This window comes from Mauremys reevesii, linkage group 10 (genome assembly GCF_016161935.1).
Source record: "Mauremys reevesii isolate NIE-2019 linkage group 10, ASM1616193v1, whole genome shotgun sequence".
Lineage (NCBI taxonomy): Eukaryota > Metazoa > Chordata > Testudines > Geoemydidae > Mauremys > Mauremys reevesii.
In genome coordinates, this window is record NC_052632.1 from 65,573,800 (window position 1) to 65,601,726 (window position 27,927).

A 27,927-nucleotide genomic window follows, 5' to 3' on the forward strand; every position below is an offset into this window, starting at 1 on the left:
GTATGAAGCCCACTTTACATAAGACAAGATGACTATTCCAAGTCCTTTCACACTTGGCTTAAGAAACATAGTAGTATGTTTATATTTTTTTCTCCTAGCTGTTGCCATAGGAAATATCCAGCATCATTACTGATAATCTTCCTCTCAGCTCCCTTTGTTTTTCTTTTTTAATTTTTATTTTTCATTAAATGACCCTTGTACTCACAAAAATGCACTCTCAATAAAATAAAGCAATTATCACTTAAAAATATAAATCAATATTGTATTTTTGCTGTTACCATGCATTCTATATTTAATTCAGAATAATAACAGTACAGAAGAAAACGCTAGGAGCTGTCTGAATATGAAGTCTCTGGAGCCACCACATTTAAATTAAAACTCTTATAACGCAGATATCTTGAAAAGGAAATAACATCTGTGCTTCCTAAAGTCTTGGAAAGATCTTTTTCACTGGATAATCATTCATTCCAGGCACTCATTATTATTTGGAGACAAGCCCTTACTGAAGGCTTAAATCGAGATAACTCAAAATCACACATTTTGCAAGCCTCCCTCATTTTACTGTCCAAAAATCTTTGGTATAGTCTGCTTTAACAGTCACTGCAGTTGCCAAACTCCTTCTGAAACCAAATGTAAAAAACAAAACCCAAGAAGTACAACTACATTTCTGTTGACTCTTTCATTGCTGGAAAAATAGACACAATGATATTCAGGGGTGACTTACTAAATGTACTGCTGGCCAACTGCTTTAGTATACTGTTTCAACTCATTCTGAATCAGGGAGGTTGTTGGGAAGCTCATAAGCTGTCAACGGGGAGCAAGGAGGGCTCATGCGCCTACTGGAGCCACTTGCTAACTCCTGCTTGCCTGGGGAGAAGCCATACATTTGTTTACAAAGGCCTATTTCTGCCACCTTGGTGTTGGCCCCTCTGTTTCACTGAACGGACAATTACCCTTGGTGGAGAAACAAAGAAGAACAGAGGGGAGGGGGCTAAAAGAGACGGAAAACTGGCCAGGTGCAACCTATCCCTGTATACTTCTTGCACCGACACATAAATTATAGTAAGACTAAGCCCTACATAATTAGGAATTCTCATATTGATACTACATTTCAATATGATGGTCTCCAAATAAGGAGATAAGATTAGCTAATGTTAGCCTCAAAAAAATGAAGAGTATCCTGCCTAAAGAGGCATATATGTTCAGCATATTTTCTGTCCTCACCTCTCTTAAATTCTGATCGCAATTTAGTAATACAGATCAAGGTGGATACAAATTGATTACTTTTTAAAATTAAAAAGCAGATGTTTTATTTAAATTATACCCAGGTTCGTTTTTTTTTAAATAAACCTGGATTTAAGTTCATTTTAGTGTTTTTTTTAAATAACCCTATTTAAAATTAAATTATGATAACCTATGTTAAGGCCTACACTTACTATAATTATTAAAATCACTTTAAATTACATTTTAAGAATATTAAGTAGTACATGTTTGCTGCCAAGTTTTGAAGCAAGTGAAGCCACTGAACTGGTGGAAGCCACTGATTAAGCACCTGGAATCAGTTTGTTGAAGTGCTAAAATGACTCTCACCACACAGTAAGCAGTGGGGACCTTTGTCTGGCTTGTCAAAGAAGGTGTGTTGCCCCTTTAAGAGTTATCTGCTGCCTGGAGGCAGCTCCATGCCAGGTCAGCATGGGGATGCTGACCTGACTCAACCCTCTTTCCCCAGGTGACTAGAAGAGAAGGGGACTATGTAAGCTTTGGTTGACTGTCCAGTGTAGCTACTCTGTAGGGAATGGAAACGGTGATCTGATAAAATGTACTGGGAATGGATTTAAAAGAGGTATTCTTTAAAGGAATGGAAATTGGGGGAGGGCTGCCAGCAGCTCCATGCGTATATGTAATGATTATGGACTTACCTGCACTGTACAGTTTTATCTGCCAGCTACTCCCAAATATTTAGGAATAAAGTTTTGGCTTAATTAAACCACATCCAGTGTCTCCTAGCCTTCTTTTAAAGTTCTGGCATAGCCGAACAATAGCTTTTGACAGCAGTAGCCACTTCTGCACGTATACAGAAAATAATTTTCTTTATTTTCAGTTTATTCACCTAGTTCAGTTTAGTGACTAGTTCTTTCAAAGGTAAGGAATGAAATGGGAGTTAAAAAGCAGGAAAGTTTCTTTTCTTCTTCCAATCTCTGAATAGAACTAGGTATGACAGGATGAGATACACTAGCTCTAAAATCTTGAAGGACCTGGTCACCAGAAACAATCAGTTCAGTTCACTAACAACAGATGTTTCTTTTGTTAAATAAACCAGTTAAGTTTTAAATTAAAAACATGTTCTGATAGACTTTTGGTTTTTTTAATGTATCCAGCACATTTAAGGTAGTTTTAGTTAAATAATTAAAAACCAATTTAAAATGCTGCTTTTTGTGAATTTAATTGAATCCCAATTTCCATCCAACTAAATCCTGACACATATCACAAGTAAAAAAGTAATTATCTAGTAAATAAGAAATGCATCATTCACCATTTTTTAACATAAAAAATGTAAAATTTAAGAATCTGAATAAATGTAAATTAAGCTGTATAATCACTTAAATAAATGTGTATATTATGTATTCTCCTGGTTAGCATAAAGAAACACCAAATTTAGTGTAAATGCTATATTCAGTTGCAAATAAACATATTCTAATTGCTACCAACCAATTAGAACCACACTTTCTTTAGGAAAATAACTAAAAAGTACAAATGCAAAACAAGATTAAAATTGATTATTTAAATCAAGGTTTCTTGCTTGTCAATTTAAATCATGATTTTAATCAATCCACTGTGATGTGGAAAATTGCCTATTCACAACTACAATCAGGTCAAACATATTTTCAGTTCTAATCTAGCCAGAATATGAACCCAGATCTCCTAAAGAGAAAAGCCACTTGGGGAGGGAGAGGGCAAGGAAAAAAGTTATATTCTTCTGTCAAGGCTTTCAGGAACAATGTATTCAAAAGATTCCAAAGAGTAAAAACAAAGTAATTGCTACACACAGCTAATGGAACAGAAAGTTAGTTTAGAGCAGAGGTCCCCAAACTGTGGGGCACCCCCCCCCGGGGGGGGGCTGGAGGACCGTTCAGGGGGGTGCAGCAGGACCATAGGGGGCGTGTAGGGAGCACCACCCAGCCCTGCTCTGTGCCCAGCTCTGCGCCAGCCCCAGCTCCCAACCCCACTCCCAGCCCCAGCCTCACCCCTCACCACAGCTTCCGCTCCCAGCCCTGGCTCCTGGGGGGATGGAACCACTGACAGGAGGCACGACCCTGAAAAGTTTGGGGACCATTGGTTTAGAGTATTTCCAATTATTAACAAAATGAGTCCTGTGCTTTCCTGTAAACAAAGTCAAATAGCTCTGGTCAGAGGCACATAATTGGTCAGCCCACTCACAATTCACTGTATGCTTTTTAAAATTATTTTGGCAGCATAGATCTTTCTGTTTTGGAAACTTCTAAGGGGCCTGTCACTATTGTAAATATGCAAGGAATGGTGTTCACCACAAAAATTACCTAACTAGAAACAAGTTTCAATGTTGATCTTTTTTCTGACAAGAGCTACTTCCCACAGAAATTAGAGATTTGTGTGATTTAAAATGAAAAGTTACTTTGCCGTATCTATGGGAAAAATTCAAAATCCAATCATTTGGAGTTTTGGAAACAAATTTGATCACAAAGAATGTGAAAACGCAGAGGAAAATAAAAAAAAATCCTGACTAAACCGTTGTGTAGTCTGATGTCCACATATTCCTAGTACTCTCCATTTAAATCAATGAAAACAAACATATCCACAAGAGGACAGACTATATAAGTAACTTGTATAGATTTTCAAACACATAATCTTTGCTTTGCAGAAGTTTGCAGGTTAAAGATTCCCCAGGCAGTTTAAATGTGCACAACCAGCATACACAGCTCATTTTAACAATGAAGTCTTTACAATGTTCATTTTCTGTAGTTTATAGACAAAATCCTTTTCCCCTTTGTGAACAGATTTTATTTGCTCAAAGCAAGGGCAATTTCACTCTGGAATCAAAAGCCCTTTGTGTCCCCTTTTTAAAGTATTTCAGTAGTACAGTGCAGTCCCAATTAGACCTGAGCTTTACACGTTTAACATAGCTGGCAATACCAGGTAGCAATAAATCGAACAGTGCAGATTTTAATTCTTTCCTTGATAGTTTCCATGTATCTGGGAGGACAACAACCAGCAGGGGCGGCTCCAGGCACCAGCACACCACGCACATGCCTGGGGCGGCAAGCCATGGGGGGCGCTCTGCTGGTCACCGCTAGGGCGACAGGCAGGTTTCCTTCGGCGGCATGCCTGCGGAGGGTCCGCTGGTCCCGCAGCTTCGGCAGACCTCCCGCAGGCTGCCGCTGAATCCGCGGGATCAGGGACCTCCCGCAGGCAAGCCGCCAAAGGCAGCCTGCCTGCCGTGCTTGGGGCGGCAAAATAACTAGAGCCACCCCTGACAACCAGCACTTCCTCTTCCCAACCTGGTTCCTGCCAGCCCATTGTTAGGACCACCCCTTGTATGAGGGTTAAGGGGGACTGGAAAAGAGGTTCGGGTTGTCTCCCCTCTGTACCTAAATTCACTTTCAACTCAAATTTATTAAGGAACCATATTCCATCTCTAATGAGTACCTGCACTAGGCACCTGCCAACTACTAAGTTGCATCATTTTGACCTGACCTCCTTACCTATATCTCCAGATCTATAAGCTGCTGTGGGAAAGGCAAAAAAATCCACCTCACCTCAGACAAACTGGTGGTGAGGGAAAAATTCTTTCCCAGCCCCAGTGAAAAAAGGTGACTAGACAAGACCACATCAGATCAAAAATTCAGTTCTATTCTGAACCCATGGGATGCAGGGTAGGAACTGCTGACCAGTGATTGAGAGCTAGTTCCTTCCAGCATGCAGGAATATCAATAACCTCCCTCATGATGGAGAAGGGAATCTATTTCTTGTTATTACACAAGATTATTTGTGGACGTAATTCTCTTGCACACCCCTTTTATAACTCTGGGCTATGTTGTATACTGAACTACGTGACCACACAGAGCAAAAAGGGTCAATTAGACTCCTTATTATACCTTTGTTTGGGCCTAGACATGGAGTTCAGCCATATGGTAGTAGGTGGCTGCAGAGTATCCACTTACTACACCCACTCTCAACCTCTCTGCCAACATCTGGGTCATTAGCTTTGGCTCTGCCATCCCCCCCCCCCCCCCCACCTGCTGCCCACTAAGGCTGCACCTACATTGCACAGTTCTTTTGGTGGCATGTAGAGTATATACTTGGGTAGCCCCCCAGCACGGGTTTAAGTAGCAGTGCAGATGATGAGGCACGGCTTAGGCAAGTAGAGTATAGACACTCCTGAAGGATGTGGATATGTACCTGAGTTCACGTCCTCCTAGCTACTGGAGTCTTTCCCCACCACAGGAAAAGATCCAGCACTGGGGAAAGAGACTCTGGCATGGAGGAAGGCAGCAGGGAAAGGCTCTAGCAGCTTCCCGCCGCCAGAGCCATTCTCAGCTACATGGAAAAGCTTTAGCAGCCTGAGGAGGTGGGGGGAAGACAGCTGGGAAGCTCCCAGCTGCTGGAGCCCTTCCCACCACAGGGAAAGGTTCTGGCACCAGGGAGGCAGCAGGAAAAAGGCTAAGCCTTTCCCCGCTGCCTCCTTCTGCCAGAGCCTTTCCTTCACCATGGTAAAAGCCTCTGGCAGCAGAGAGCAGCCTTTCCCAGTGGCCTCCCCTCTGCCAGAGCCTTTCACTGACATACACAGCTACGCAGCACCGTGTGAATGTGGTGTGCTTTTCTCTGCAGCATGTAGCTATATGCTTGCCATGTAGAGGTAGCCTAAATGTCCGTGTGGACCCTGCTGCCACGCATTAAAAGCTCTATAGTGCACTTCAATCTACCCTGCTTTGAAATGGGAGTACATTAATAAACACTAGGGAACTTTTAGTGTCTAGCATCAGGGTCCACAGAGACACCCTTAGTACATAGCAAGCCTATGTGTGGTACACTTACATGCCAACTTGCCACAAACATAGTGTTTGTTTCTAAGGGCTTATCTATACAAAGCACCTCTCTTCCATTTCCATTACCACCACGCTCATATTTTCAGTCTGTGAGCCCAAACATCTCCGGACAACATTCCATATTTTTGGGAGGGCATTGCCAATGTTCTGTAGTTAAATCTGGAGCTTGAGCCTTTGTTGGAGCTTGTAAAGCCTTCTTGAAATTGAACATAGGAGCAGTGACTAATATGATGAGTTACCTTACATTTAATTATAAAGTTGGTAAAGCTGGAGTCAGAAACTTTTAATTGAAAATTACTATTATATATGCCTGTGCATTTATTGAAGCTATCGAAAGCAGGAATGACAATAAAATAATAAACAGTATGCTAAAACTTATTTCCACATCATAATTGCCTTTCATGTGTGGTTTGAAAAAATGAAAAACTTGAACATTTGTTAACCTAGATACAACTACTAGGCCTAATAAACCAGGGTTTGAAACACATTTTCTGCCAGAACAGTATCCCAGATGGAGAATGGATTGGATGAAAACAAATCTGTCTTACTTACACCTTTTAAAAACCCTGGGGGGTTGAAAATTAATCATCAAACAGAATAACTCTGTGAATAAGATATTGTGTATTAACCCGGAGAATGAGGATTAGTCCTGATTTTTCAAGTTTGTATCTTTTGGGTTCTTTTAATTACATCAGAAGATCTGATAGTGAAAGCTGTATGAGTTATGTCATTTCATCTCTGTAATTTCTATTATTGTTTTTGCTTAAATACCTGCTTTCAAAAAATAAAATAAAATAAAATAAAATAAATAAAAAATAAAATAAATAAAAAGCATCAGAAGCTCTTGTCTTGATTTCATAAGGTCAGCATAAAGATTTAATGTCATAATATATCATAGATATTCCATATTACTATCTCCAAGAATTTTGAAAAGAAAACTGAGAAAATGCTTAATATATAAATAGCAATCTTTCTTAATTTATATGTCACTAAACAGAACATTAAATAGAACACTAAAATTTAGGGCTGTCAAGAGATTAAAAACAATCACGATTAATCGTGCCATTAAACAATAATAGAATACCATTTATTTAAATATTTTGGGATGTTTTCTACATTTTCAAATATATTGATTTCAATTACAACACAGAATACAAAGTATAAAGTGCTCAGTTTATATTTCTTTTATTACAAATATTTGCACTGTAAAAACAACAGAAATAGTACTGTAATGCAATCTCTTTATCATGAAAGTTGAACTTACAAATGTATGATTATGTACAAAAAACTGCATTCAAAAATAAAACAATGTAAAATTTTAGAGCCTACAAGTCCACTCAGTACTACTTCTTGTTCAGCCAAACGCTCAGATGAACAAGTTAGTTTACATTTGCAGGAGATAACGCTTCTTGTTTACGTCACCTGAAAGTGAGAACAGGTGTTCTCATGGCACTGTTGTAGCTGGCATAGCGAGATATTTATGTGTCAAATGCCCTAAAGATTCATATGTCCCTTCATGCTTCAACCACCATTCCAGAGGACGTGCGTCCACATTGATGATGAGTTCTGCTCGATAATGATCCAAAGCAGTGTAGACCGATGCATGTTCATTTTCATCATCTGAGTCAAATGCCACCAGCAGAAGGTTGATTTTCTTTTTGGGTGGTTTGGGTTCTGTAGTTTCCACATCACAGTGTTGCTCTTTTAAGACTTCTGGAAGCATGCTCAACACCTAATCCCTCTCAGATTTTGGATGGCACTTCAGATTCTTAAATCTTGGGTCGAGCGCTGTTGCTATCTTTAGAAATCTCACATTGGTACCTTCTTTGCGTTTTGTCAAATCTGCAGTGAAAGCGTTCTTAAAAGAAACAACCTGTGCTGGATCATCATCTGAGACTTCTATAACGTGACATATATGGCAGAATGCGGGTAAAACACAGAGCAGGAGAAATACAATTCTCCCCCAAGGAGTTCAGTCATAAATTTAATTAACACATGATTTTTTTAACGAGTGTCATCAACATGGAAGCATGTCCTCTGGAATGGCAGCCGAAGCAAGAAGGTGCATACGACTTTAGCATATCTGGTGTGTAAATACCTTGCAATGCCAGCTACAAAAGTACCATGTGAATGCCTGTTCTGACTTTCAGGTGACATTGTAAACAAGAAGCAGGTAGCATTATGTCTGGTAAATGTGAACAAACTTGTTTGTTTTCGCGATTCGATGAACAAGAAGTAGGATTGAGTGGATTTGTAGGCTCTAAAATTTTACCTTTTGTTTTTAAGTGCAGTTTGTGACAAAAAAATCTACATTTGCACTTTCATGATAAAGAGATTGCACTACAGTACTTGTATGAGGTGAACTGAAAAATACTATTTCTTTTGTTTATTATTTTTGGAGTGCAAATATTTGTAATAAAAAATAATATAAAGTGAGCATTCTACACTTTGTATTCTATGTTGTAATTGAAATCAATATATTTGAAAATGTAGGGAAACATCCAAAATATTTAATAAATTTCAATTGGTATTCTATTGCTTAGCAGTGTGACTGGCAATTAATTGCAATCAATTTTTGTAATCGTGATTAATTTTTTTGAGTTAATTGTGTCAGTTAACTGCAATTAATCAAGAGCCCTACTAAAATTACAATGTTTTTTCTTTATAGGTTCTCAGGGAGGCATAGCTCCAATTTGTACATACCAGGTAGTTTACCTGGCAGGTGTAGATTACTGCATTAATAGCTCAAATCTTTTCCTTAGTAATAAATAATTTACATTATTTAAAAGCTGAGGACTTTAATGAATATACAGGGAGGAAAGATGCTGTAAAACATGGAACTAAATACATGGCTATATTTTAAACTAACTTTCCACATTGCATGAGCCTTTCAAATCCCACTGTTTTTAGATGCTTTTTTAGTCTGTGTTTAAAATAACGCTTTGGGGCAAATATGTCAGTATGGTACATGGAAAATTAATTGCTAAACTCCCAGTGGAAGCTTCTCCACTAAGTCCCAATACATCTTGCAGAATACGTACATCAAATAGCTGTACTAAAAAGTCAGATTTTCAAAGTGAGATGGAAATCTTGTCATGAATACTACATCCTGTTTCACCTATTGTATAAAAATTATCCAATATTTTCTTCTGATTTATATTTCTGTGTTGTGTTGATTGCTGCCTTGTATTTTGATAAATGAAGCTACTGTTATGGAAGGTAATTAGGCTCTAAGGAGCTCAGATTCCACTGAAAGGTGTCTGACTTAAGAGAAAAAAAATCGATAAGATGGTATTTTATAGTACCATTTATTTGTTTTTCTCTCCCTAGTAATAGTCTTGAACTGATGGTGGATTGGAATTCAAGGTGCCATTTTAGTAGGGTTGTTATTTTTTTTAAACCCAGGCTCGTTGACATAACTATTCGAGGCATAGGCGCCAACTTTCTCTGGCGTCGGTGGGTGCCTGTGCTCCTCCGCACCTTTTCCCACCCCGACTACACCCCATCCCTGCCCCCATTCCAACCCCATCCTCAAAGTCCCTGCCCTAATTCTTCCCCCTCCCTACCTCAATTGGATCCCTTCCCCAAATCCCCATCCCGGCCCCACTTCTTCCCCCAGTGCGCCGCGTTCCCTCTCCTCCCCGCCCCGCGAATCAGCTGTTTTGCAGCACAAGCACTGGGAGGGAGGGGGGAGAAGAAAAATGCGGCAGCACAATTGCAGAGGAGGCAGAGGTGGAGGAGAGCTGGAGCAGGGGGGTGGGGCAGGGCCACAGGGAGCTGCCAGTGGGTGCTGAGCACCCACCAATTTTTTTCCGTGGGTGCTCCGATTCAAGGTCATTATTTACTCAATAGTTTACAGTGGGTCAGAATGATTTAACTCTCAGCACTCCAAACATAACTCTTTTGGAGAAGTTGCAAACTATTGTATGTGTTTGCTCTCTGGAAATGTTATTAAATGGATCTCTGACAACAGCACTTTTGTATTTTGTTCTATACTATTGGAGCTAGTACTATGTTGATACACACATTTTGATTCACTTTCAAATAATGACTGTTACTTTTTAATACACACATAAATACTAAAAGTGTCTAGTCCACATTTTAGAGTAATGCTCAACAAAATATTTACAGAAATAAACATCCAATGCATCCAAAACCGGTTAATTGTTTCAAACCTCCAGTTGTGAATATTAAAATATCAGAGATGCTATTGTGCTAAACATTTATAGAGGAAAAGAAAGAGCACAGACCTTATATGTCATGTTTCAGCCTGGCAAGACCTTTAGATCTGACCTGGAACAGTTTTGTAGTAAAAATGCTGAAAAAGCACCTAATAGCACAGGCAGGCATATATAAAGAAGTGCAGTGCCTCATGATTGTTAATAACATCCTATTGAGAAAAACACTAACATTTCTAATTAGGATTAAAATTCAAAATATAAATCAAGAATTACATGGTGATGTTTCATATATCACTCTATTTTATGAAAGCATGAAACTACTGTGATTGTCTAGAGTAAATTTAGAAGATAAAAGGAAGATAGTTTATGAAAATAGTTCTAGTGGAGATTCTGAAACTTAATGGGACAGGTAAATAATCTTTCTGCTAAATTCCATATAGACTTGTTTGTTTAAAATTAGTTCAAGTACTTAAACTCAGAGTAGTTTTTTCCCTGATGACTGACACGTAAAAGCTGAGAATATCAATTGAGTTTATTTACTTGAAAGAGATTGAAAATCTGTTGGATTTTAGTGGGACACTTCTTTGGAAAAAATATTAAATATTATAATGATCTTTAATTTTTTTGGTAGAATCTGTTGAAAATTAAGGTGTGTTTCTTCTTTCTTTTTTTTTTTTAACTTGGCAATGGTTAAAATTGATTTATGACTTCTCTCTTGCAAATTGGACTGAATTTTTAATATTACTTTAAGTAAATAAGCAGTCAAACCAAGGTTTTGAACAGTGAACTGCAGATAAGTTTAGTACAAAATGCAATCATTTTATTAAAGAACTAAAGAAGAACAAGTTAGTTATCTGAAGTGACTCAATTAACCTTAATCCAAACCAAAAGTGACATAAATTCCAGGGATTTTAATAAGTGTTGTCAGTATTTAATTGTACTTTTATATAAATTGGAATTAATGCTTGGGTGCAGATGACCAAGGACTATGATTACAGCCCTTAATTTGTTCAGAGGGCACATGAGTAGGCTGGTTTTCTGTGAGGGCAGATATATGCAGCATAAGCTAAAGAGGAGGGATGGTGCCTGAGATTGCCTCTTGATCACATTGTACATGTGTAGGGTTGCCAACTTTCTGGGTGCAGAAGGGGGCTCAGGGCTGAGGCAGAGGGTTGTGGTGTGGAAGGGGGAGTGGGGTGCGGACTATGGGAGGGAGCTCAGAGCTGGGGCAGGCAGTTGGGTTGCAGGAGGGGATGTGGGCTCCAGGAGGGAGTTGGGTGTGTGAGGGATCTCAGGGCTGGAGAAGGGAGTTTGGGGTGTGGTGCAGGCTCCAGGCGGCGCTTACCTGAGGCAGTTCCCAGAAGCAGTGACATGTCCTCTGGCTCCTAGGCGCAGTGGCAGCCAGGGAGGCTCCATATACTGCCCTCGCCCACAGGCACCGCTCCCGCAGCTCTCATTGACCATGGTCCCAGACAATGGGAGCTGCAGAGCTGGCTCTCAGGGTGGGGACAGCGGGGACAGTGCCTCGGGGCCGCAGGGACATGCCAGTTGCTTCCAGGAGCCACGCAGAGCCAGAGCAGGTCGGGAGCTTGCCTTAGAGCTGCTGTGCTGCCGACTGGATTTTTAACAGCCCTGTCAGCAGTGCTGACCAGAGCCACCAGGGGGTCCTTTTTCGACTGGCCGTTCCAGTCGAAAACTGGACACCTGGTAACACTATGTAGGCCTGGCTTGATGTGAGTAATTAATCATGGGGAAGTTTTCATTTTTTGGACAGCAGAATTAGGCCGGTAACTAGATCAGCAGGCTGAACATGCAATGTTTGTGCTAAGATAAGTAAATAGGTCTGTGAGTTAAAAAACAGAATGTTTGAGCTAACTAAGATAAAAAGGGAGAACAGCCAGGGAACAATTTACTAAGAACAAAATGACAGTGGAAAAGAGAAGTTGGGAGCGCAAAAATGAGATAAAGTCGAACATGGACAGCATGTGGCCAAAGCATGTTTTACAGGGCTTGGTTACTCTAAAGTAACCAAGCCAATCCTAAAATGCGTGCTTGAATGTACAATGAATATAATATGATGTGTAAACCGGAAGTGGGTTTCTATGTAACATTAGATGTGTGGTATACCCTGTACCTACTTCTTCCGTTTGAGCCTAATCAACTCAAATCAATCAATCAAATTAACTACTGCACGATCAGATCTCTGGGGAAAATTCTAAGAAAAAACAGAACTCTGGTGAACAAACTCATTTGTTCTTGAGAGCTTTAGACAGCAAGTTCACTGCCATTCATTCAATATAGCACAATAATAGCAAGTCATTTTTAAAAACTCCTGACTTTTAGTCCCATATTTCATAATGAGCCTAAAGTCATATACAAAAAGAGGTTACTATTGTACTAGTGAGGGATTCAAACTACTCTGTGTGGGCAGTTGGGAGCTGTTGAAACCACATACTACATGATCTGAACAAGATCACTACACCCTGAGCTTAGCTTACACTGGGTTTTATTTGGTTTCTCTGAGCAGAGGCTGGAGTGTTAAAGAGAGATAAAGAGAGGGAAGAATGGATAGTAACATTAAAAAAGGCAGCTGTGAGAATGGTGGGTGGGTTTTCCCCCCCAATTCAGCACCAATAACTAAGATGAGGACAAAGAGTGAGGGTTCTTGGTGCATGTTAGCTTTTATAGCTTAGTAAAATCCATATCAGTCAGATGTAGTCTTGAAAATACCATCCACATTTTAGATATTTTTCATGGCTGAAATGTACACTTGCTAAAGCCCATATTAGAGCCAAATGGAATTCCTAAGGCACTTAATGCATAGTTCCAAAATCCTGATTTCAGCTGAGGTCTCCCTGAAAAGCTGGGATTTGGAACTAAGCACTTCTCACTATCCCTGGTAGATCACGAGATGGTAGGTCATGAGATATCAGACCTTAAAATTGCAACGTAAGGGTGTATAGAAAAACTATATTAGATCAGGGATTTCTGATATGAATTAGCTGAAAATTCTCTCTCCCTGGAAGGCCCGTACAGATAAACTCATGTCACAGTATTATGGCAACCTGCCTTTCCAGGTCGAAGGCTATGAAAAAAGAGTTCCAAGAAAAATTGTAATAATGCTTATGAAATGCTCACAAGGTGGGAAGGTCCCAGAGCCCAGACTCCCTCCAAGCCCAGGTGACTTAGTTTTTTAGCTCTACAGCCCGAGCCCCACAAGCCCAAGTCAGCTGAAATGGGTCAGTCACAGGTATTTACTTGCAGTGTAGACATACTATTAGATACTGCCTTTAACTCTTTGCAACTTCCAGTATCTCTCTGATGCCATTTGTGAATGTTAGCAGTATGGAAGTATTACATGCTGATTCTGTCTACACCCTCCATGACAGTGCTCCTAGAGAGGCAGAGATAGCAAGAGCCCTCATACTATCCTGTGCTAGAAAACAACTGTTTCAGTTCATGGCTGGGCTGGCTCTAGACACCAGCCCTCCAAGCATGTGCTTGGGAAGGCACTTTCTAAGGGGCGGCAAGCCCCCCCCCCTTTTTTTTTTGCTTGGAGTGGCAAAAAGCCACTTGCTCTGTCAGCGCACGAGCCGGGATCGGCGCCCTCTGCCCAGCCCAGCGGCGCCCTGCACAGCCCGCTTGGGCAGGGAAATGCCGTGCCACCCTGGGGAGACTCAGAGCAGCAGCAGCAGCAGGACCCCTCCTCCCTCTCTGCATCCCAGGCCCCACTTCCCTCCCTCCCTGGCTCCTCACACACTCCGGGAGCCCCTCTCACAGCCGCAGCCCAGGCTCGGCTCCCCCTCCCTCCCCGGCTCCTCACACACTCCAGGAGCCCCCTCTCGCCGCCGCCGCAGCCCGCGCTCAGCTCCAGGGCCCGGGCTGTGGCGGCGAGAGGGGCTCCCGGAGTGTGAGAGGAGCCGGGGCGGGAGGGGGAGCCCAGCAGGGGAGGGAGGGAGGGAGGGAAGCGGAGTCCCCTGGAGCCGAGCCCAGGAGGTGTGAGGAGGTGAGCGGCTGGCTGGGCTCGTTGGTGCTGAGCAGGTAGCCCCGCAGCCGGAGATCCTCGCCTTCCCGCCCACCAGGGCTGGGCCAGGGCACAGCGAGGCTCAAGAGCAGCAGGTCCAGGGGGCTCTTCAGGTCCTCAGCCGCCAGCATGTCGGGGGTGAGGGCGGTGAGTACAAACTGATCCACCTCGGCCACCAGCAGCGCCGCGAAGCCCAGGGAGAGGACCGTGTTCTCCGTGCCACCCTGTCACCTGGAAGTACTCCTGCTCCCTGCCGCCCAGCAGCTCCACCCGTATGGGGACGGAATCGTGGCTGGGTCAGGGCTTGGCCGCCGTGTGCTGGTAGCAGATCCCACGTTTGGGGGTGGGGAGCTTAGTGCTGGGGCGGCAGGGGGTGTGGGTGGGTGGGGGAGAGAGAGCCCAGTGCTGGGGCGGCAGGGAGGGGGGCACTGGTGTGTGTGTGGGAGCCCAGGGTGGGGGGGGCAGCCAAACATTTTTTCGCTTTGGGCGGCAAAAAACCTAGAGCCGGCCTGGTTCATGGGGGGCTGTAAGTGCAAGAATGGAAATGAAACACAAGGTCCTCTGGGAGAGGTATGCCACTTTGGAGTGCCTGGGAGGCCTTTAGGAATAGGACTGCAAGTTGCCATGATTTTTATTCTCATACATGTACACAGGCATGATTAATACACGTTAATCCTGATATTCTGAACACCACCTTCTGATAACTCTTGATGCAAATTTTCTGTGTAATAATTATCAGAGTCCACGTTAGTGAAAAACAGTATTAACAGTCCAACTTTTAAAAACAATTTCTCAAATGTTGAGGATGCTGAAGGAATGAACACTATGCTATTTGTGCACAGGCAAATTTATCCTGCAAGTAAGACGTGTGTACATTTTATCCCCTTTTCCCAAATCTCCATACTGTGATCCACTGCTGCTATTTCCAAACTGTATATTTACCCTATGTGAAACATAAAAAGAAAAGGTCACTGTCTTCTGTAGGACAAAGATAAGAATTTAGGCTTTGCAATCATGCGTATTCTGCTTACCTTGCATGCATTTCAAAATGTAAACTCAATTATCAAGTTAATACTATTGCCAGAGTTTGAATGTGCAGTATATACAAGATAACAATAATTTATTATTTTGTAGGGTATGTCTTAACCAGGGTTCCCTCTAATTTTTTACATCCATGTGTGGAATGACTTTTGTTATGTGCATCAATATGGAGGTGATGTGTGACACACCACCTTCATATTGGTGTACATAACAAAAGTCATGTGGTGGGGGTGGGGCTGAGGGGTTCGGCGTGTGGGATGGGGCTCAGGGCTGGGGCAGAGGATTGGGGAGTGGAGGTCTGAGAACTCTGGGGTGGGGCTGGGGAATGAGGGGCTCAGGGTATGGGAGGGGGATCAGAGCTGGGGCAGAGGGTTGGGGTGCGGGGAGGCGTGGGCTCTGGGGTGGAGCTGGAGATGAGGGGTTTGGGGTGCAGGAGGAGGATCAGAGCTGAGGCAGAGGGTTGGGGTGCGGGGGGTGCAGGCTCTGGGGTGGAGCTGGGGGAGAGGTGTCTCTCCCCAGCTGTGGCAGCTCCAGCGGGGCTGGGCCAGGCCAAGGGAGGGGCGCCTCTCCCTGCCACGGCACGTCTGTGCTGGGGCCAGCAGGGAGAGGCATCTCTCCCCGCCGCAGCACAGAGCCCCTAAGTGGGGTTTAATAGGCAGCTGCGTGGCTGCGCAGCTTAGAGGGAATTTAGGGCCTAACAATTTAAAATATCCAGCTACCATTATAATTACCTTAAATTAACTCTTAAACTCTCAAGGAATTTTCTGCTCACCTGTCCTTCTGTATATGTTAGCAACACTAAGGGTATGTCTACACTACAAACCTAAGTCGACCTATATTAGGTCGACTTACAGCCACCGGAGTAGTTATTGCACTGGTGCATGTCCACACTACCATTCTTGGGTCGGTGGTGCACATCCTCACCAGGAGCCTGGGCTTCGGATCCCAGCTGGGAGCAGGGTCTGAAGCCCCCTAGGCTTCTCACCCCATCTCCCAGCCAGGAGCGAGGGGAAAGCCCCCCAGGCTTCTCACCCCAGCTCTCAACCGGGAACATGGTCCAGCCACCCAGCCCTCTAGGGGAGTGGGGGCTTTCTTGTCAATTTCACAACTCCTACCATGAAATTGACAAGAAAGGGATGCAGTGTCTACACAGACAGTGCGTTGCCCTAACTACACTGACATAAGCCTTATGCCTCTCATGGATGTGGAGTTATTATGTCACCGTAGTATGGCACTTACATAGGTGGGATGAAGGCTGTAGAGTAGAAACTGACATAATTTGGTCAACGTAAGCTACCTTATGTTGACCTGTGTAGTGTAGGCCAGCCCTAAAATGGCCAGCTTTTAGCCGATTTAATTTAAAGGAAAACTATAAAACTTATTAAGAACCTGTTCACAGTTATATTCCATTACTGTTATGCAGAGCTGGTTTATAGGAGCATTTCTCTACCTAATGAACACTGAAAGGATTATTTTATTATTTGCTTGGCAGCTGTAACAGGAACACTCTTGAAAAGACATCTCTAACAGTTTTTTTAAAATGTGTATATACAGAACATTATGCCTCTCACTCTTCTTTTGTTAGAACGTTAAATATATAGTTAAGGTTGAATTCCCCATCATCTAGATGCAAGGGAGTAATGCCAGGGAGCCTTATTGCAGTGAAATATCCAATTCATAGAAATAAAATATTCAGAGATGTGATTGCAGTGAGATGGGATTCAGATACATTATTTTCACTCCAATCCACAATACTAATGAGAGCAGCCTATGGTTGCTGGGTTGGGGTTTTCTCTCCATTTTCTTCCCAGAGTTGGGAGGCAATATTTAGGTAGGAAGGAAGGCAGACACCAAGCTAGGAGTACATGCTGCTAGATATGGAATTGCTGATAAAGTGACCAGGGAGGGAGAAATATTAGTGAGGCAAATGTTTCACAATAAAAAGTGGGAACTAATTCAGCTGTCTGAATAGCAATGGTGTTCATGTTGCTTGGGAAATTTAACATCTTCCCATCTGTGGTGATGTGCAAAAATAAAATAAAATTACGATCAGACTCAATATTGTAGAAACACTAGGGTTTTTTGCATGGAATAGATATACAAGTGTGAGGTTACTTAGTTAAACTACATTGAACCTACATATTTAAATGAAAACCACCCATTATATGTTTGCATTATGTACTTAAATTCCATGTGCTAAAATTTCAGAATTTCCCAAATCAAATATTGTCATCATGATTAAGTTTCCTCACATATTCAGAAGCTATAGACCTAGCAGGTATAGTACTACTTCCTCCAAAGCAGAATTGCACATATGCCTGATTAATTACTTTTTGGAGTCTCTCACCAAAAGGCCATGTCCATAACAAATACGATTATAATAATTTCCCAACTTCACAGATTGTGGTGAAGGACTCCTCATCACTCAGCTTAAGCGATAAACTGCTTACAATGATATTTAAAGCAATACAGCATACTACATTACTTTGCATTTATCAGAGGGGTAGCCGTGTTAGTCTGGTTCTGTAAAAGCAGCAGAGAATCCCATGGCACCTTATAGACTAACAGACGTTTTGTAGCATGAGCTTTCGTGGGTGAATACCCACTTCTTCGGATGCAAGTAGTGGAAATTTCCAGGGGCAGGTATATATAAGCAAGCTTGCTTCTTGCTTGCTTATATATACCTGCCCCTGGAAATTTCCACTACTTGCATCCGAAGAAGTGGGCATTCACCCACGAAAGCTCATGCTGCAAAACGTCTGTTAGTCTATAAGGTGCCACAGGATTATTTGCTGCATTTGCATTTATGTTTCTATACATTTATAGATTGACAGGTATTTAAAGTAGATCTAGATCTAGAATAAATTGTGTCATGGAACGGGCCACCCAAATACCCGAAGAGAACATGCTTCAATACAGAAATAAAATCCCCACTGACTACACACCCCTAGCTGTCACCTATCACCCCACACTAGAACACATATGGGGTATCATCAAACAGTTACAACCCATACTCAATGGGGACCACAGTCTGAAAGAAATCTTTCCTGAACCCGCCTCTTACGGCTGTCAAGCAACCCCCCAACCTTTCCAAGCTCATCATCAGAAGCAAACTCCCCACAGACCAGGACACACCAACTAAAAGTGGCTCTAGACTCTACCACAACAACAGATGCAAAACCTGTGGACGTATCTCCACTGCCACAAAGATCCCTGATAACAACTATGTGGGTGAAACCAGACAATCACTATGCTCTCAAATGAACTCACACATATAAAAGACAAAAACACCATGTTGTCTATAGATGAACACTTTTCACAAGCGATCACTCTATATCTGACCTATCAGACTTCATCCTCAAAGGAAACCAGCACAATATGTTCAAAAGACAAGCCTGGGAGCTTAAATTCATAACTCTGCTAGACATTCAAAATTATGAACTGAAGAGAGACACTGGATAAATAGCTTATCACAACAATCTATGACTAACTAACCACCCCCACCCAAGCTATTTTTTCCCTTTCCCCACTATGAATGGGGAGGTGTTAATGGGCCACTTCACCTTGAATGGTCCCTTGAAATATGTATTAACTACTTATGCTAAACTATCTGTTCCACTCTATATTTAGCTGTGACACTGTGAGTACATTTCTCAGACCTGAAGAAGAGCTCTGTGTGAGCTCAAAAGCTTATGTCTCTCACCAACAGGAACCTGTCCAATAAAAGATATTACCTCACCCACCTTGTCTCTCTGATATCCTGGGACTAATGTGGCTACAACACCACTGCATACAATACGTACTCAAGCAATTTTACCATTTCTTTTAGAAGTGTATTTGGGCCAGGGGTCGGCAACCTTTGGCATGCAGCTCGCCAGGGTAAGCACCCTGGTGGGCCAGGCCGGTTTGTTTACCTGCCATGCCCACAGGTTCAGCTGATTGCAGCTCCCACTGACCGTGGTTCGCCGCTCCAGGCCAATGGGGGCTGCTGGAAGCGGCGCGGGATGTGCTGGCCGTGGCAGGTAAAGAAACCGGCCCAACCCACCAGGGTGCTTACCCTGGCGAGCCGCGTGCCAAAGGTTGCCGACTCCTGACTTAGGCTATGTCTACACTACAGACCTTACAGAGGCACAACTGTACCGCTACAGCTGTGCCACTGTAAGGTCTCCCATGTAGCCATTCTATGCCGACGGGAGAGAGCTCTCCTGTCGGCATACTTAAACCACCCCCAACTAGCGGCAGTAGCTATGTCAGTGGGAGATCACTGACAGCTTTGTCAGCATCTCCTGCTGACATAGCACTGTCCACACAGTTTTTTTTCACAGCCCTGACCGACGCAAGTTTTACCAACAAAAGTGCTAGTGTACACATAGCTTATGTTATGTTAGCATAATGCCTGTATTTACCAGGCTTCTCACTATACTTTCTGCATAGAAATATAAGACAGTGATGTTTAAAGGAGAAATGTAAATGGTTTCAAAAGTTATAGCGTTCGATACTTAATAGAAGTTTTCCATCTCATTTAATTTGTTACTTCAAATGCATTGCATCTAAATCATCTTTAGAAATATCTTACTGCAGAGAAGCAGCAAGCCTCCTACTATTTAATGGGCTCATCTTTCTGAAGTGAATAATGCTCTGGACAACTCCTAAGCAAACATGAAAGCATTTTAAAAAAAGATTGAAAGCTAAAACTATCAAAAATTCACAAAACGCCCAAGGATCTGTGCATGGCAATTTTACACCAGAAAGTTTGGGTTTTTTAGCAATGGCATGGATGATGGAAATAATTATTTTCATCATTTATAATTTGAAAATAATATAAGCTAAAGAGCCAGATAATAATTAACAAAAAAATAGGAAAACTCTGTCTAGAATCTTGCTACACCCAGATCATTTTCTAAGAACTGTCAGGCCTTCTCTAATTATTTTGTTACTGACATAACACTTGCAAAAACTCAAGAAAATAAATAAATAAAAGAAATGGAAGGTAATTTAGTTACCAAGGAATGACACAAAATACCGTATGGCACACATTTCAGCTGCGGTAAAGCAAAGTTATTTTTGCCAGCAAGAACTACACCTGGCTTTATTCAGTTTTTAATGTGAAAAGTCCTGAGGACATCTCAGAGAGTGAAGGTTGAGAGAAAGAAAAAACTCATCTGAAAATGCATGGGACATAAGCTGGATGGAGCAAGTTTCTTCTTCTGATCTACCCTTTCCATTTCAAACCTTAATACTGCACTGCTTGTAATAAATAAAAATCTTTATTATTTGCACAATATGTTTTTCATAGAGAACACATAATTTACATTATTCCTTTTTCCTGGATTTAATCTAAGGATAATTAACAGTTGAATTGAAATTTAATTATAATAGCAATTAAATGTATGTACATAAATAACTTCTTGAGTATTTTGGTATAATACATTATCAATACTTCAAGTTTCTTTTGGCTCTTTGGTGGTAAAATAATTGTTAATTAAAATCTATTATTTTTCTGATAGTGCAAGGTAATTATGCTGTAAAATACTGATACCTCAATATGTGTTAATTTAATAATTTTCAAAAACTTAGTACAGATACTAAGAAGTATTAGTATATACTTGGGGATGTTGTACTTCTACATCACTAAAACATTCTTTGGAAAAGGGTGCTATGTATTTTCTATATAAACTGCAGTTCAAAAAAGAAACCTGCCTTGGAGCTTAAATTCATAAATGTGTTAGACACTAAAAATCAGACTTAATAAACACACTGAATGTATGGCTGATTACGGCAATCTGTAACTCTCCTTTGTCCTTTGAATGCAGAAGTGTTAACTGCCTACTTAACATGTTGTAAGAGACCATTTAATGTGAACTCCTTATGCTAAACAATCTGTTCCATCTTGTATTTAGCTGTGACACTGAGTACCTTTTTCAGAACTGAAGAGCTCTGTGTAGCTCGAAAGCTTGTCTCTTTCACCAAAGTCCAATATGAGATATTACCCCACCCACCCTATCTTTCCAACGACAGGTTTCAGAGTAGCAGCCGTGTTAGTCTGTATCCGCAAAAAGAACAGGAGTACTTTTGGCACCTTAGAGACTAACAAATTTATTTGAGCATAAGCTTTCGTGGGCTAGAGCCCACTTCTTCAGATGCATAGAATGGAACATATATTGGGGAGATATATATACACATACAGAGAGCATGAAAAGGTGGGAGTTGTCTTACCAACTCTGAGAGGCCAATTAAGTAAGAGAAAAATACTTTTAACATTTGAAACAAGAAAAAAAGGTGGACTGTGACCCCCTTCTCTAGAAATCCAAGTATAAACTCCAAAAGGAAGTTATGAATTATATGCCATAAATACCTTATTCAACATTTAAAGCTATAGAAAATTGGCTTGTTAAGTTACATAAGATTTTGCTACAATGGTTACTTTTCCATTCAAAATAAGTAACTACCATACCAACCTCAAAATATGTAATATATACACACACACAGAGCTGAGCACAGAAAGATATGAACACGTTGTATATGGTGTAATTATCTACTTGGGCGGGGGGGAGGAAAGGGAAGGGGGAAGGTCAACACTAAGGATAAGTTTTAGTTGTAAAAGCTCATTAACAAGGCACACCACTAGCAAACTCCAAATCTATTAAAAAGAACAGGAGTACTTGTGGCACCTTAAAGACTAACAAATTTATTTTAGCATGAGCTTTCGTGAGCTGCAGCTCACTTCTTCGGATGCATATAGATCCAAATCTATTATTTCCCTAACAGTTGCAATATCTATTACAAGATGTCGATGCTGGGGACGCCTGTCATACAGATAAGCTAAAATATACTTTTCATTCCTGATTCAATAACTCTTTCGGATTATATCTTAACCATTACTTCTGTATCCCAGTGGTTTTCAACCTTTTTTCATTTGCGGACCCCTAAAAAATTTCAAATGGAAGTCCGCTGGCCCAGGGGGTCCATTGGCCACAGGTTGAAAACCACTGCTGTACACTAATTTAAGGACTTCCCAATGTTGTATTCCAGTTTCTAACAAAACCTAATCTCTTTCTCTTGGCAAGCCATATGAAAAAGAATTTGACTAATGTCATCAGGGCCATAGCTTCTCCCTAAGACAATTTTATTTCATACTAACTGGGACTGAAAGAAATAAGGAAAAGGGAGCACGGTGTAATCCTTTGTCCCTTAATCTGATTTTCAAATATGTTTTTTGGGATCATGAAGTGACACCTCCTTCTCTCACTCTCTCTTTAATACCAAAATCTATATCACTAGCCACTTCCACTTTTGCTTACATATGTCTCGTCTTTCCATTTTGTGAAATGTCATGTCTCTCAGACAGATGTTTGAATGACAATACCACAGCCAATGACATCTCATAAATTGGGATAATAGTAAGAGAATATGGTAAAATTATGAACTGGGTATATAAAATAAAATAATTTTTTTAATGAAATGGACAATATAGCATTTTCCCGGATCATTTTAAAATAGTTTTTTAACCGAATTAGAAGACTTTTTTTTTCAAAATGATTCAGAAAATGTATCTCTACACTAAAGAAAATGGCACTGGCAGAATTGGCATTTATAAAATAAAATTCCTGTAACAAGGCCCACAATTTATATGACATCGCCACAAAGCATTTGACCCTGACCTGAAAATGCCCTATATTGAGATAAAAATTGCATACAACAGTATTCAGCCAATAAAGTAGCTCTCTAAAGTATCACGATTTTTTTATCATAAATCTTATTACAAATCACAATCTTTCTACTTATTAAAATGATCAGAAAGAAGTTATAAAAGCATTGTAAAAGAAAGGTTATTGCAATTTGAAAGCTCACTATGTTTAATGTGAACCTCAAGGCTACTAGTATATTTAATCCCATACAAAGAACCAAAGGAATAAATCTGCAATCACATGTCAAACTCTTTTATAAAAAACAGATTTAACATATAAGTAAAAATGGTCTGTTTCAGTGAGTTCAATATTAAACTTGTATAGTTAACTGCTCAGTTTTTCTTACTATTTCAAAAAGTGCTGCCACATTTTGATCATAATATAGGTAACCTCTGAATACACTTAAAGAAAAAACAGGGGTATTACTGTCTTGTGTATATTTAAATCTTCCTGTTGTGTTCAAATGTACATTAAAACAAATTACTAAAAATGATTTTATGCAATTCATGTGACTTTAGTTTCTCAGCATAAATATTATTAATTACAGATTAACATCTGACCATTGAGACACGTGGGGATTACTATAGTTATTCACTACGTACACTACATTGAAAGTAACACATAGAATTAGACTACAAATTGTAACTATCATAAATCAGATTAGATTATAATCACTTTTTAATGGCTCAAGTGCAATTACACAGTAATCTGCCTAAAACATGTAAATAGTGATACCCTCATTTAGAAGATATGGCCCTTTCCTACATTTGGAACTGCATGTATACCCGTTTGCTTGCACAGAGCCCCACTGACTTCGGTGGATCTCTGCATAGATATAAGACTCTGTCTCTGCAGATCTGATTGCAGTCAAGATCTGGGCCTACATATAAGTAATACCCTATATTATTGCTACAAATTAACAATGTCACTTATGTTACAGGCACAACCACTAGCCCGTACTTACAAGGCAATTATAAATAGTCTGGCAGAATTCAAATTTTAATTTTTTTATAATGTTGTCAGATAATATTGATGTTCATTTTTAAGGTTTTTCTGATTTTTATTTATTTTAAATTTTCACAGTTGTGTGAAATTATGTGGCAGTAAACATCAGATGTAAAAAATATTAGGGCTGTTAATCGATTAAAAATTAATCTTGATTAATAGCAAGATAAAAAAATCACAATTAAACAAAGATTTAATCGCACTATTAAACTATAATAGAATTGGCATTCTATTAATGTTGAATAGTGCGATTAAAACTGCAATTGTGATTAATTTTTTAATCGAGTTAATTTGTTTTGCATTAATCACTTGAGCTAACTGCAATTGACAGCCCTAAAATAGTCATATTCAATCACACAGCATCACAAATTGCACAGGTGAAAAAGAGCAGGAGCTGACATGTAGAATCTTTACTACTGCATGAATCCGGGAGCGGAGGAGAGGAGAGGAGAGAGAGAGAAAGACAAAGAAACCAACACAATTCAGTACTGGCTTGCTGGCTGTAACTTGAAAGCCAAATGAATGAGCCAAACAGCTAAGTAATTCCACAGCTGGCATTAGCTACTTTACAAGTGAACAGCTGCAGCAGGGCATGATGTCTCCCTAGGGACCAGAGGTGAACAGGATCATTATTAAGTCAAAATTGTCCAAGCCACAATAGAGCTTTACTAAATGTAGCACTGTGCACCCAATAAATAGCTCCCCGGTGTTGAGGAAAAAAAATGTATTTGTTAATTAATAAAAACATATTCTAGGAAATCTCTCTTTCCATCTAACCAGGGAGATTGCAATGATTCAGACTCCAAAAGTAGTAATGAAGAATCTTATCCTTTCCTGTGCATAACGTAGGCAATTTAAAAAGGCAGCTTACACATTTAGTAAAAAAACCTATTTTTTAAATTGTTTTTCTCAAATACTCAATCTCCCCCAGATTCCGCTAAAACAGGGATGGGCAAACTTTTTGGGCCGAGGGTCACATCTGGGTGGGGAAATTGTATTCAGGGCCAGGGCAGGGGATTGGGGTGCTGGAGGGAGTGCGGTGTGTGGGAGGGAGTGCAGTGTGCAGGAAGAGGCTCAGGGCAAGGGATTGGGGAAGAGGAGGGGTGCGGAGTGCAGGAGGGGGCTCAGGGCAGGGGTGCAGGAGGGGTGTGGACTGTGGGAGGGGGCTCAGAGTAGGGTTTTGGTGTGCAGGAGGAGTGCAGGGTGCTCAGGGCAGGGGGTTGGGGTGCACAGGGGTGCAGGATGCAGCAGGGAGCTCAAGGCACAGGGTTGGGGTGCAGGAGGGGTGTGGGGTGTACAAGGGGGCTCAGGGCAGGGAGCTGGGGTGCGAGGTGCAGGCAGGGGGCTCAAGGCAGGGAGTTGGGGGGTGGGGTACAGGAGGGATTCGGGCTCCGGCCTGGTGCCTCTTACTCCGGGGTGGCAGTGGTGCGCACCGGGGCCAGGGCAGGTTCCCTGCATGCCTGCCCTGTCCCCAGCCCCTGCCCTGTCCCCGGCACCCAGAAGTGCTGTGGCCCCTGTGGGAGGGGGAGCGGAGGGCTCTGCATGCACTGCCCCCTCCAGGTACCTCCCCTGAAGCTCCCATTGGCCCCAGTTCCCTGTTCCCAGCCAATGGGAGTTGCGGGGGGAGGTGCCTGGAGGCAAGGGCAACGCATGGAGCCATCTGCACCCCCGCCTGGGGATCGCAGGGATGTGGTGCAGGCGGCGCCGTGGGCTGGATCCAAAACCCTGAGGGGCCGGATCCAGCACGCAGGCCGTAGTTTGCCCACTCCTGCTCTAAAAAATACCCCTGTGCTATTTATTTCTTATCACAGATGTTCTGTCTATTCAGTTCTGGCAACTCTGAACACCAGAACTGGCAGCATTTTTTGTAATTATAATTTTCCTGCTATGTTGTAATGGCATTGGTATTGGACTTGGGAGCTTTGGATGGTACACAAAAATATGTTTTCTCTCATTCCTTTATCTATCACAGCATCTTATCCTTCCAAAGGCAGGGGCTGCTTACAGCTACAATTTCCTCCCTTCCCCAAGCAGTGTGCAACCAGAACAATAACTGATTTTGCTGAGTTTTTATAACAGAAAACAAAGAAATAAAGTAAAAATAGCAAAGAAACCCACAGTTTAGGCTAATCTGCTTTTTTGTTCACAAATTCCAACTGCCTCATTTTAAATAAATACCTCAACAAATATCTACCTACCTCTGTAATGACTTGTACCATGCCACAGCCATACTTTTATGTTTAAAGTAATTAAAGGGTAGTGCATAACAAGAAAGAAAATGAGAATGAACTTTTCATCCATTGGGTAACTGTGACAGAATGCATTCCTGTATTCACATCCAACACACTATCGTAAATCTTTGTACAAAGTTTGCCTTGTGAAGTATCATTTGAAAACTCAGAACTTGCTCATCAGTAATATCATGGTAAAATGGGTGCATCAGTATTGTGTGTAAAGTTACAAACTTCTCCCTGTATAATGTATAAAAACTTCCTAACTGTAAGAACAGTAGGCCAGTGGAACAGACTGCTGAGGGAGGTAGCAGAAGCTCCTTCAGTGGAGATTTTCAAAAGTAGGCTGGATTGCCATCTCTCTTGTATGGTTTAGTCACAACAAACCCAGTGTCTTGGCAGGGGGTTAGACTAGGTGCCCATTGTGGTCCCTTCTAACCCTATGATTCTAATTACCCCTGTAATTCTAAGGTAAAAAATACATGTTCAGACTCATGTCAAACAGACCTGTTTTGAACAAAGGAGTGTATGCTTGTCTTAATTTTCCATAAACAGAGTCATCAAGCAGGAAGGGAGGGGAAAAAAAAGGAAGCTCACACAGGTGAAAAAACCAGCGGGGAACATCCTTCCAGACAAACACTTTATCTTCTGGTTCTCAGATGGAAATGCTTTTCAAGAGAGGGACTGAAACTATAAAAAAAAAGAGGGGCAAACATTCCCAAGGGACCCCTCTCTTTCTCTCCCTGTCCATCTCACTCTTTGCACCTGGGAAGAAGAAACATCCACTGGACTCTGAGAGAAGGGTCCTGACCTGAGAGTTTGGTCAGTAATATTGGGAGCATGTGGGTAAGAGCTTTACCTTGAATTAAATTTAGCCTGTCAAGTTTAGCATTAGAAAGTGTCAGAGGGGTAGCTGTGTTAGTCTGGATCTGTAAAAACAGCAAAGAATCCTGTGGCATCTTATAGACTAACAGACGTTTTGCAGCATGAGCTTTCGTGGGTGAATACCCACTTTGTCAGATGCAAGCTCATGCTGCAAAACGTCTGTTAGTCTATAAGGTGCCACAGGATTCATTAGAAAGTGGTTTATCTTTATTTTCTGTTAACGATTTCTGACTGTATTGCCTATGCTTATTCTCATTTAAAATCTCTCTCGTAGTAAATAAACTTGTTTGATTGTTTTATCCAATCCTGTGTGTTTAAATTGAGTGTCTGGGTAACTGCATTTAAGGTGACAAGTTGCTGTATATTATTCCCTTGAAGGAATAATGGACTTAATATATTTGAACTGTCCAGGAAAGGGCTGGACAATACAAGACATACATTTCTGGGAGGAAGTCTGGGATTAGGAGTGTGTTGGGGTCACCCTGCAGTATAACCAAGGCTGGTGAGAGCCAGGGTGTGACTTGCCGGCTGCAGTTACACACACACACACACACACACACACACACAACCTGCATGCTGGAAAGTTGCTTGTGAGCAGTCCAGGTTGAGCACTATAAGAGTAAGGCATTGCTAGGCCCCCCAGGTTACCAGGCAGGGGGAACACAGACTGCCACTGGTCTGGATTGCACCCTGCTATGTCACAGTAACTTTCTATCTGATTAAGCCAGATGAGGAGAAGGAGGCTAGTAAGATGCAAAACACAGGCTATGGACCTGCCATTCAGAAAAA

General features: G+C 41.5%; 1 protein-coding gene across 24 annotated transcripts in view; it reads right to left on the reverse strand.

Moving 5' to 3' along the window:
* SNX29 (sorting nexin 29) overlaps window positions 1-27,927 on the reverse strand; it is a 484,058-nt gene that overhangs the window by 198,016 nt on the left and 258,115 nt on the right. For 3 of the 24 annotated variants that reach the window (XM_039492904.1, XM_039492900.1, XM_039492897.1), the window contains one exon: window positions 14,905-15,231. The exons of the other annotated variants lie outside the window; for them this stretch is intronic. In XM_039492904.1, coding sequence (XP_039348838.1) covers window positions 15,208-15,231 — 24 coding nt within the window. In that variant the 3' untranslated portion in view covers window positions 14,905-15,207. Of the gene's footprint in view, window positions 1-14,904; window positions 15,232-27,927 lie in introns of those variants that run through there. 24 annotated transcript variants of the gene reach the window in all.